A 12,145-nucleotide genomic window follows, 5' to 3' on the forward strand; every position below is an offset into this window, starting at 1 on the left:
TGATAACACGAGGACCGTTGTTGAGTTGCGGATCCGGACTTTGAATTATCGGATCCGACATGGAGGCACGTTAGTGAAGCCCCACGACTCATCATTTGTTTTCGCTTCTTCTTTACAGGTCTCGCTTAGTTGGTTGTAGAGTGGAGGGTCTCAGCTTTAGTTTAATTGACTCGGTGTCAGCCGAACATTGGAAAGGGTTGATGGGACCCAATGGTTGAATAGGCAAACCATTGCCACTACAGAAGAGTACTGCTTGCCTGATTAGGTTCGGTTTGAATCGTTATTTTTTTAATTAAAAATATATAATATAAAAAATATTTTTTAAGAAAAATATATTAAAAAATAAATTAAATTACGATATCAATATTAGATTGTGTAGTATTATTTAATTAAGTAAGATATATTATTAATATAATTAAATTATAATTATCAAACAATTAAAAAAATGTAAGTATGATAGAGTTTTGAAATGATAGAGACTCGATATTACTGAGAAATTACAGATTATACGGATCCATCAGTAATTAGATGATAAATCAAATTCTCGTTACGTATTAATATTATTATAATCTTCAGCTTCAACGATGGTATGTTTGTAAATTAGATAATTTTATTTAAGAATATGTGCATCGTAAATTCAAATATATTATTATTTGATTTCAGATTTTGATATTAAAATTTGACATATATAATTTTTATAGCTGTAATCAAATGCCAAGAGTAATTCTGTAAGTCAAATCAAATGCATCTGTCCTTAGGTAACACAGCTCATCAAATCACTATAAGTTAATAATCTTATAAGTGCCTTCTATTAGTCATCAATGATTGTGACATCACAAGTCAAGCTTCCATGGTCAGATACGTTAGAGGGCATTTATTCCCCAATATCTACATCTGAAAGTATAACAATAATTCATGCTTTAAATCAGGAGACTCTAATTATATATACTAATAAGTAATTTTTGGTACAAAAATTATGTTTCTATTTCAAGAATTCACTAATTTAGCCAATTTTTTTCTCTCTCTTTAGTCGATGCCAAAATTTTAGGCATATCATGCTTACCCGATGAAGATCTTAATTATTAATAGTAAAATATTATGATTGAATTTTATGTTCATCACGTGCATTAAAAAAAAAAATCGATATGGCAATGCTAGCATAAAAGTTTCTAACTTGGTGAACTATTTTTGATAATTTAGTATAATTTGAATGCACATTGGATGTGATTTACTCATATCTTAATATTATTCATTTGTACCTTAGTCCTCATTTTCCATCGAAATATAACAATAATCATGAATGCCCAAATCACTTGATTATTTTTCCTTCGATTATATATATATATATATATATATATAACATAATCTGTTATATAATTCATCCATTCCAATCCAACCCGTTAATCGGCTTCGGCGCTGCTTTGAGAATGCCGTTCGATTTGATCGACATATCGAGATCCATGGAACCCAAGTGTTACCGCAGAGACATTTAATATGCGGTCATTTGCACGCCTTACATATCACACACGTCGGTTTCCTGTTTTATTTCTTCCTCTGTCTGTCTCTATAAATTCTAAACCCTTCTTTCATTCTTCGCTTTCGCCATTTAGCCCTTTCCAACCTAATTCGCCTCTTTACCCCTCCCATTCTTCCAGACATCTCTCTTCGATAGACGTCAAACCCTCTCCCTTCTTCGATTCGAAACAAATCTTTCCCTCGAATCCCCCAATTTCGATCTCAGACCCCCGCGGTCCGCCCCCCATTTGGCCTCCCCGTCGCAAATTGTCGGGGAATTGGGGAGGATTTCGATTAGGGTTAGGGTTCGAGGTTCCTGGGGAGGGGAGGGGGTTCTACGAAGCCGGATCTCTGGAATGAGATGGAGAAGGTCGTCCATGGCGATAGGGGCGGCATCAACGTGTCGCAGTCGAAGTCGGTGTGCGAGACCGTGAATGGGTCGCACCGGTACACCATCCAGGGGTTCTCGCTGGCCAAGGGGATGGGGCTGGGGAAGTACATGTCCAGCGGCACCTTCGATGTGGGGGGCTACAAGTGGGCGATCTACTTCTACCCCGACGGAAAGAACCCCGAGGACAACTCTCTTTATGTGTCCGTGTTCATCGCCCTGGCCAGCGAAGGGACCGACGTGCGGGCACTCTTCGAGCTGACCATGCTCGACCAGAGCGGCAAGGACCGCCACAAGGTGCACAGTCACTTCGAGCGGGCGTTGGAGGGCGGGCCGTACACCCTTAAGTACCGAGGGAGCATGTGGTAAGCCCTGTTTCTTGGCCTCTTTCGAGATGGAGACATCATTTTGCTCGATGTATCTTTATGTGTTACGATTCTGATTAATCGTACAGAGCCCTGATCTTTTTCTTTCATATAGAGCATCCACTTCTTATTTCTTTAACCCGTTGTCTGATGCCGAAGTTATATGCACATCGTTTTGAATTATTATCTCGTATCATGTCGCATTTGACTCTGGTTGTGCACAAGTAGATAACTACTTGAGGCTAGGAATGGATGCCGACATCCACCTCCTAGTTGATAGAATAGGCAGTTTCTGAATTCTTGAGTTTTCTACTATACTTTGAGATAGATTTTCTTTTTCTCATATGAAGAAACAATACTTTTGGTATATTTAAAAGAATTGTACTATTAAAAGTTTGATACAGAGAGAGTCACTTTAAGCTTGATTTGTCGACTGCAGCCAGTCAATTAGGGTGGCAATACCACTATAAAGGGCGTCCCGGTGTACGAGTTTCTGCGAACAGGGGGTCTGGGGAGCTTCGATGTATGCAAATCCTACCCATGCAGTCATAGAGAACATTTTTGTAACTTGATTACTGATGATTTAGATTACAAAAGAATAACCTTCCCTTGATACAAGGGCCTATCCTCTAGAGTGATAATACCAATGTCGTATATAATTATTTGTTCAGTCCTTTTTTGGGGCAGTTCTGTTGCCTTTTTTTACTGTGTTTCTTATCATATTCATTGTTTTAGGTTCTTTTTTATCATTACTGTTAAACTTTATGATGGTGTAAAGTATTTCTCATTTTTGCTAGGGGCTACAAGAGATTTTACAGAAGAACAGCTTTAGAAACATCGGATTACCTCAAGGACGACTGTCTGATTATGCATTGTACGGTTGGTGTTGTCAGGAACCGTATCGAAACACCAACACAGTTTTCCGTTAGTGTACCATCACCAGACTTGGGTCAGTGTCTAAAGGAGCTGTTGAAATCTGGCATTGGTTCTGACATAGTTTTTCATGTTGGGGATGAGACATTTAAAGCTCACAAGCGGATTCTTGCTGCTCGCTCTCCGGTATTTAATGCCCAATTCTATGGCCTCGTTGGGAATCCTAATGTGGATAGAGTAGATGTAGAGGATGTGGAACCCCCTGTTTTCAAGGTAATGGCACTGCGGCTTTTGCGTTCACCTCTGTTGGAAAGATTAAAAGGGATACGCGGCTGGCTCTTATGCTCTTAGAAATTGTGGATCTTTCAGATAGTAATTACTCTCTGATAAACATATATAGGCTTTCTTTTGAGTTGATATTTTAATAATTGAACTTACAACTTAACGCAAGCATATATCCAGTCAAGAAGAAAAGAAATTGCAACCAATTTTTTACCACTTCTCAACATACTCAAGATTCTTGTATCTGATACTCTTTCAGAGAGAGAAATCACCTCTTCTTCTAGGGACTTTATCCACATTGAAGAAAAATTTATGACTTACGTTGGTCCTAATCTCCTTGGCCCTTATTTTTTTGCATTGGCAAGTGGCATTTGTTTTGCAGTAATTTATTGACAGGTAAAAGAAAATTTGACAGGTATATTGTTTGACCTATAAGGACTGTTTTGGTTGAACATATGATAGTCATGAACCCTACCTTTCTTTTCTTTTGGAACCTTTTCTCGATATGTTTAAAGGTTTAAGTGATTCTTGTCTGGTTCTGTCAAATAGACTTGCTTCTGCTCAGTGGCTTTATTCATGGTGCTTGAACTTTTTAAACATGCATAATGCTTTGAGGCTCATATTTCAGATACTTCTTTTTGTATTTCCTATATCTTTTTTCCTCTACTTTTTTTTTTTTCAATTGTTTAACATTCACATGTTGCAGATTTGTTCTTGATGTATGGATGGCCTAGCTTAATTTCTGTTGCCTAAATCAATGACTTATTCCAGATTGAAGAACATGCTGACATTGTGGTTAACCTTCAAAACAAAAAAGGAACCATATTTAACAAATTTCGATAAAATAGTATGGCACAATTTTTACTTAGAACATGATTATAAATCTTACAGTTACCATTTGCATTCACATCAATTTCTTATAATATGGCATTATATTCTGTTTGACAATTTAATGCCATTCCTTACTATCAGACACTAAGCACTTTAAATGTACTGCTATGGATATGGATGTTCATTTTAGAATCTTTTCTTTTTCCAGAATAGTTTCTGCAAATTTTTAGAAAGTTAATTTATGATATTTGTAGAAAGCTAATTTTTACTTCTTCGTGCTCAAATTTGTTATTTGACTTCTCTCTGCTGCAGGCCATGCTCATTTTCATATATTCGGATGAGCTTCCTGATGTTCATGAATTGACTGGTTCAATTTCAATGTGTACATCTACAATAATGATACAACATTTATTAGCTGCAGCTGATAGATATGGTTTGGATCGTCTGAGGTTGCTGTGTGAAGCAAAATTATGTGAAGGAATCACTGCTGACACAGTAGCAACAACCTTAGCCCTCGCTGAACAACACCAATGTGTTCAACTGAAGAATGTGTGTCTAAAATTCATAGCTGTTCGAGAAAACTTAGGAGGTAAGTTTTAATTCTTATGATTAAAATACTTAATTTTCCAGTTTATAGCAAGGACATTTCGTTTTGTTTTTGCAAGCATAATCATTTTAAAGTGCAGAAGTGAAATCTGCTTCTACCCGATCACATCATACTGACATTCAATATATGCTTCATATATATATATATATATATATATATATATATATATATATATATATATATGTAACTGTCAAAAGGTTATGAAGATCATAGAGTGACTACCGGTCTGCCATTAAGTTAACTGTAGAAATTAGTCAAAAGTTTTACTAACGTAGGCTAAATAAGCTCATGGTATTTTTTGATGGATGCATTTGGAAGGTCAATATTTTAGGCCCTATCGATTCTGATTTGTTACTGGGATTTATTGTATGAACTCTAGAGTGCACAAAATAGTTATTTGGGAAAAGAATTCATATCAAGTGATATGAAGATGGCATAGTGGAAGAATTTAAAGGTACTTAATCAATTCAACATGAGATATTAGCCTATTTGTCAAGATTATGTAAAAAATGAAACAAAGAAGAGGAATAATAGATAATTTATTTCTGTTAAAACACTTAAACTTGTATTCGGTTTTGGATGGTAAAAATGTAAACGGAATTGTATACTTGGTCTTGTTTTTGTACTTGGTTCTGGAGTTGTGTTGGTATAACAAATTATTGAGGTTCTTGATGTACTCTCACTGATGCCTTGTCTCTTAAATATTGCAAGAAGTATACAAGTATGATCTACTATGGGCAAGAGATATCTTTTCTTTGATAATATTGGAACAATGCTGGCTCGGTTATGTTCTGTGGACCATGTTTGCAATCTGATCTGAACTAGTTGTATAGGCCATAGCTTTATGTATGTAGGGTTAATAAAGAAGAAAGATACAAGAGAAGAACATGTACAAGTGAATGTTCAAGTTTCGAGTCAGATGAAGAACAGCTTAAGCTCAGCTAATGTACTTTCCTTGGCATTGGGTTGCCTAGACCTGGAATGCAAGCAAGTGACAATTGTTGTCAAAAGTAAATGCTGGAAGTAGCAGTTACATGTGTAGCTGTCTGGGAGCTTGTATGTATGTATGCTACTTGCAGTTGCAATTAAGTACATGACTGCTGGTGCTTGTAAAAGGATGCACGATGAAGGACATGGTAGTGTTTATTGGGTCTACAGTAGAGGATAAAAGGGTGGGAAGTCTGAAGAGGCAACAGATGAGAGGATGGAGGGGATATTCAATTCCAATTGTGATTTGCAACCTAGAATTTCAAACTGCAAGCCTACATGTAGCATGTAAAGGTCTAGTTGCATATGTGAATGCTGCAAATGTCATACTTATAGGCAGCCAAACACTTGCAAGTAGGTTACCTGATGGTAAATGACTTAGGCAGTCCACTTGCAGGTAATATTTAGCATACATGTTACAGTTATGTATATTGATGCATGGTTTTTCTAGATCTTATAGTACATGGATGTTTATTGTGCAATAGTGCAAGTGAAGATGACAGAGAAATTTGTGTATAAGGATGTGTGCATGGACCCTCTCTAGATCCAATGGTGGAATTTCCTGCACCGGGTTCACCATTTGTGTTGGGTTTTAAATTTGTACGTAGACATCTGAAATTTAAATAGTTAGATTTGAGTCACCAGCCTTGATTAGATTATGTTTCGTGGTTTATATATAGCACGTCGAGGTGCCAGCATCTCTTGAAGCCTAGGATTGAGATGAGGCAACAATACTAGTACATCTCTTGAAGCCTAGGATTGAGATAAGGCAACAATACTAGTACTAAAAGTAACTTAAATATGCAATGAGTTTATTTAAGTTTTTCCTGTAAACAATTTGTTTCATTATCTCAAAAGAAGCAATAGATTAAAGATGATGAAGAACAAGATGAAGAGGGAAACAACAGTAGAAGATAACAAAGGAAAGAAGAGTCGAATGAAAGGAGAATATAGATGAGATTGACAATTTGATATTTCAATTATTCAATCTCCTTTTTTTTAATGAAGGAAAATATGATTTACCCATTCTATTTGTAAATTTAACATAAATCTCTTGCATCACAAAAATCTTTCATTAGTGATGAAGAATGGATTATATCTCAAATTGATAGAGGCATGCTTCGTTGGTGATTGTTCTTGGAATAAAAGAAGTCAGTAAAGGCTATGAGACTTGTTCGAGCGAGGCTCAAAATCTGCTTTAGTGGGTCTTGGAGCCATAGCATGACATAAGTGTGTCTTTGATGGCATTGGTAGTTTGTAATTATCAGGCCTAGTGGCCTCTTTTCTCTTTGAATATTAAATTTGCTACGTGAAGAACAAAATGCGATATAGGTTTAATGTCAAAAGCAAATTGAAAGATATGGATGTTGGATTAAACCTAAGAGGTGGTTGAGTAACAAGTGGATGTCCAGTGAAGTTGAGGGTGCAGTTGGTAGTTCTGTTGAGTCTTGAAAATACATATTTCTTATCCTTTTTTCTTCCCGAAAACTCAATATACTTCTGTTTTTATGGGAATGTGACCAATTTTAATTCTTTGCTTACCACTTATGGTTGGAATTTACAATCCTCCTCTGACATATAATTTTCATCTAAGAGATTATTAAAAAAAAAAAAAAATCCCTTAGTTACCTTGCTTAGTTCATTTTTTTTCAGATATATGTTGTGCGTGGATCTCTCATTAGTTTTGATGGATGGAAGAGAAGACTTGGATCTGAGCATGTGTCGAGAGTGACTGTTGAAGTTTGATATGGTCCATAGGGTTTTAGCCTTCCATGTTAGTCACCCAAAGTTTCTGATAGGGTGGTTTGTTGTACCACAAAAACGTTATCTTTTGACAACAAATCACAAACTCTCATTTCTCCCCATCTGGCCAATTTTTATACTTTTTATTTGCTGTCTTGCGTGTTCTGAACCAGATTTTACTTTGTATCTTTCTGGCTCATGGTGGTGACGGTGTGGTATAAAAGCCATACGTATCTGTTGTGCCAAATGCCAGCAGCATGCCTTTATTATTATTATTTTTTGTCTTAAAATATGCCGTATTAGTAATATCTTTTGATGGTGAATTTAGAGAAATGGTGAAGAATCAGTTTTCTTTAAAGGCCTATTAGTGTGAGATGATCACTGTTTGTTGTTGCTTATGGTCCAAAGTTTCTACATCATCTACTTGCAGCTGTGATGCAGACTGAAGGATACAACTATTTGGAGGGAACGTGTCCGTCGGTGCTTGCAGAACTTTTGGAAACTGTTGCTGTTGTGGATAACGATGCTGGTCAGGTGTGCCGAAAGAGGAGCAGTAGCAGCAACCTGGGGATGAATTCAATGGACAGTGTTGATTTGAACGGGGGGAGGCGATTGCGCAGGCGGATGTAGCAGTTAGGTCTCTCAAAATTCAAATGTAACCTTTGATGTGCGTAAGCCACCTCGCACACATGCATTCTGATTCTGTTGTACATTTGTGTCATGAGGTTGTTCGACTGACTTGTGTCTAAATACAACTCTATTAGCTTATTTCAAACTTTGCTTCCTTTTTGGTTATCATCAGTGCATCTTTTTGTTTGTTCCCGCGGGGGCGGGGGGAGGGGAGAGAATAATTCATCCTGTTGTTTTAACCTGTTAAATAATTGTTTCTGCACAATTATTTAACCTGTTATTTATTTTTCTTCTGTTGGCGTTCAAAGACACTACTTAGTCAAGCAAACCCAGGTAGAAACTCGCGCGATTTAAGGCAAACCCCATCCATCATAACGTGATTGGCACGTAACTTTCGCTGAAAAAAAAAGAAAAAAAAAAAGCTGCATCAGAGGCCTAAGATCATCAATTCATAAAAGCCAGGCCACAGCTATCTCATTCACAAGGAGGTGGAAAATAGTTTAACACATATAACATACATAAAAAAGAAAGAAAGAGATTAATTATATATTACGTCTAAGTATTTTAATTTTTATATTTTAAAATATTATGTAAAATATTTAGGTTTATTTACGTTAACGTTATCAATTTTATCAACGAAAATATAAAAACAAATAACAAAAAAAATATAATTTTGACGTACTAATTGATGGTGGCAGACGATGTCAGTGGTGATGGACGACAACACCATAAGTGGTTGTTGTGAACGACAAGAATAGTGACAAGAGATTAGGACCGTTCTACATCTACGTCAACAATCTTTTTGTCGCTTCATAATTACATCGATATCAACGTCGACATAATTATTGAGCGATGAAAGGATCGTTCGACATTTGCATTAATGTCGATGCAAATACAAAATAACATCATTTTGTATTTACATCGATGTCGCCATAATTACTGAGCATCCCTCACATCTCGATGTCATTTTTCTCATCCACGATAATTACTCGTGACCCTCAATGTCACCATCATCCGTCACCACCAATTGAAATATTAAAATTATCTTTTTATCCTTTGTTTTCGTATTTTAATTGATAAAACCAACGATATTTGAGTAAATAGACTATGATATTTTATTTTCGTAACTATAGAAATATTAATGTAATTTTTTAAAACGTAGGAACCAAAATACTAAATATAGCTAACCACAAAAGATAATATATAGTTAGAAAAAAAATGAACTATGTAATGAATATCGTGCATTCATTCACAGGCTACTTAGACAAGTTCTATGTCACCTGCCTGCTATCTCAAACCAATAGGTATGTTCATAAGCAATAACAATGTGCTTTGAGCGACACCTGTTACAATTCACCAACATACAGTTTGCACTATCCACACATTTGTTCAGATAATAACACATGGAACTTCCAAGTTGCAAACACCGAGAAGAACACGTCACATAAGTGGTAAAACTCATGATATGGATGAAGTGACATAGACGAAATTTGATCAAAGGATCTTGGCATGACCTATAAAAGTCTTTATTAACTAAGTTAGCCAACACCTCCCATGATTGCGATTAGTCAGTCATATTTAAAACCATCACAATGGATCAATTTAAGTTTACCAATGCAAGAACCATAACAATTTAGGGGGGGAGAAAAAAAATCCATCAGTGCAAAATGCTACCATTGTGATATATCAGTAACATATTTGGCAAGGCAAGTTTCAGATACTAGAGAACCAGGCTGGAGTACTAAAATGGTGCACAATAAGTAATATTAATGAATTTACATATTGCCCATAACAGTGCTCGTGATCATAAAAAGGCTCCATGAAGAATAGTCTACCTCTGGTTGCGTACATCATTTTGATATTTCAGCCTGACTAGATACTTTGCAGGAACATGTGGCCTGCATTTGTGTCCAACATTGTGTCCCTGCTGCACTGTATTATAGGATAAATTGTCATTAGAACACATGATTTAAACTAAAAAAAAATCTGCTAGTGATACTACCGAACATTTAGCTCCAATAATGGTTACATTTTATTTATTAGGAATAGGCTCGTGCATTCCCTTAGCGATGTGTTGATGTTGTCATTTGTATCTCTTTGGTTCATGTCCATCATCTTCCTACCATTGTGTCTTTTAGCTATATGACGTCATCGTTTCTTCATTAAATGACCTCGAATACTACTCTTGGACTAAGAACTAGTTGGAGAAATCATGAATCCTTCAGCTTTTGATACACACATGGACCTTCGTTGGAACCAGAAGACTTCCTAATTCCAAAACACACATTCACTTTTGCTCTCGTAGCGAAAAATCAATAAGCTTCCCCACAGAGCTATTATCAAATGCATCATCCCCGTATTCAGATCCAGCAGTTCTGAAGGTGATAATTGAACTGACGGATCTATCATCTATTGACATTGATGTGCAAGAAACCGGCATCACATTTTCCCAACTTAGTCCAAATGTTTTGCGTATTCTAAACCTTAATAGAAACTATAAATAAAGGTCTAAGTACTCTAGACTTAACTAAGCATATTACTTTTAAAATAGCTCAATGATAGCAAAAGATCTATGTAGCCGATCCTAAATAATTGAGACTTTTGGTTTTGTTCTTGTTGTTGTTGTAATCCAAATGCTTTGTGTGGCTCTAACTCAATAAGAAAGCTAAAAAATTTGCCATCTACCATCAAAATTGACTTCCCAGCATACTTCCTCTTTTATTTCCTTGTATGTCATCACTCTGACGCTAAGATAGCTGCCATCACGATCTTGATCAGGAAAAGATAAAGAATTCGAAAGGACTGATTGAGAACTTTAGCTATGGTATTTGAGTGGTTAAGAGAGCATGGTGCATTTCATTGGAAGCTAACAATAGATGATTGAACCTTGCCATTGTTGCATTTTAATCGGTATACAGCATCATATCTTGACATTTGGTCGACCATGAGAAAAAGCACTATGCTAGAATTAACAGTCAAAAGCTATCACGAATGAGCTGAATTAAATGAATCAAAAATTGAGGATGAAGCTATCATATAATGGTGAGAGATGTTAAGTGATTAAAGGAAAGGAGTAACAAATCAACCTTTATGCTTTATGATGCTTCTTCCTCTTTCTCCCCCATGATTCCCAATAAAAAACCAACAACATACCCCACTGACCAATCTTTCTCATGCTCGAGATCTCAAAGGTAATCGATATCTTTCTAGCATTTTTACAGCTAGCTAGCACATATTTGTATCATCGTTTCATGTAGGCACCATCTTATCGACCGCTCCATAAGATTTCCCAAGGAAAAATCCAGGAACGTACTCCCACTGACCAACCTTTCTCATGCTCGATCTCAAAGTTAATCGATATCTTTCTTGCCTCCTAAAAGCTAACACAGATTTCTATCATCTTTACATGTGGGACATTCTAATCAACCGCAGAGTTAACACAAGTATTCCAAGAAAGCGCTATTGTAGGTATCATCATGCTTACCTTTTGACGCTTATCCCTCTTCTACCGCAAGATCTCTCAAGAAAACCCCAAGAACGAACTCTACTAACCAATCTTTTACCGATCTACCCAGCTAAGAGAGGGAAACGAAATCTTCAGAGGAAGAAATCATAATACACTACCGATTTTGGCGATTCCGTGCCCTTCCAGGAAGACGGGAGCCAAGCGAGAGAACCCTGTCCGATCAAGAACTCGTTCTTAAGAGGTTGTTGACGAGGGAACCGCAGCGATCTCAAGAAGTGAGAGAATCGAGGGTGGAGCAGGTTACCGATTTGGATTCTCCGATCACGGCGTGAGAAAAAGCGGCTCCCGCGAGGGCGATGACGAGGTCGCACGATGGATCGGAGCCACCCTCCACCCCACTCCACCACCAAAAGCTTTGAGCTCTTCGTGTCTTCTCCGTGGCTTTTTGGCGGACGTCA

General features: G+C 36.8%; 1 protein-coding gene and 1 long non-coding RNA gene across 4 annotated transcripts; one reads left to right on the forward strand and one right to left on the reverse strand.

The window, feature by feature from the left end:
• Positions 1-1,572: 1,572 nt before the first annotated feature.
• On the forward strand, positions 1,573-8,386 carry LOC135643471 (BTB/POZ and MATH domain-containing protein 3-like). Of its 2 annotated transcripts, none has more exons than XM_065160473.1 (4): positions 1,573-2,268; positions 3,066-3,414; positions 4,567-4,843; positions 8,022-8,386. In XM_065160473.1, the coding sequence occupies exons 1-4, from the start codon at positions 1,877-1,879 to the stop codon at positions 8,219-8,221; spliced, it is 1,218 nt and encodes a 405-aa protein (XP_065016545.1). In that variant the 5' UTR covers positions 1,573-1,876; the 3' UTR covers positions 8,222-8,386. The 2 variants fall into 2 exon arrangements, with proteins under 2 accessions (XP_065016545.1, XP_065016546.1); XM_065160474.1 differs by having other exon boundaries at positions 8,033-8,172.
• Positions 8,387-9,864: 1,478 nt separating this feature from the next.
• Positions 9,865-12,142, reverse strand: LOC103991341 (uncharacterized). 2 transcript variants are annotated; one of them, XR_010497899.1, is made up of 3 exons: positions 11,992-12,142; positions 11,846-11,899; positions 9,865-10,153 (listed from the first exon to the last, which is right to left on the reverse strand). It is a non-coding gene; the product is annotated as an uncharacterized LOC103991341 (long non-coding RNA). The 2 variants fall into 2 exon arrangements; XR_010497900.1 differs by lacking the exon at positions 11,846-11,899.
• Positions 12,143-12,145: the final 3 nt, after the last annotated feature.

Source organism: Musa acuminata, chromosome BXJ3-7 (assembly GCF_036884655.1).
Source record: "Musa acuminata AAA Group cultivar baxijiao chromosome BXJ3-7, Cavendish_Baxijiao_AAA, whole genome shotgun sequence".
Taxonomy (NCBI): Eukaryota; Viridiplantae; Streptophyta; class Magnoliopsida; order Zingiberales; family Musaceae; genus Musa; species Musa acuminata.

Bases quoted from the DNA above. Each gene is read 5' to 3' on its own strand.
- LOC135643471 (XM_065160473.1), top strand. From the start codon at position 1,877: ATGGAGAAGGTCGTCCATGGCGATAGGGGCGGCATCAACGTGTCGCAG. The intron at 3,415-4,566 runs GTAATGGCACTG...TCTCTGCTGCAG, and splicing joins TGGAACCCCCTGTTTTCAAG to GCCATGCTCATTTTCATATA. The intron at 4,844-8,021 runs GTAAGTTTTAAT...ATCTACTTGCAG, and splicing joins TGTTCGAGAAAACTTAGGAG to CTGTGATGCAGACTGAAGGA.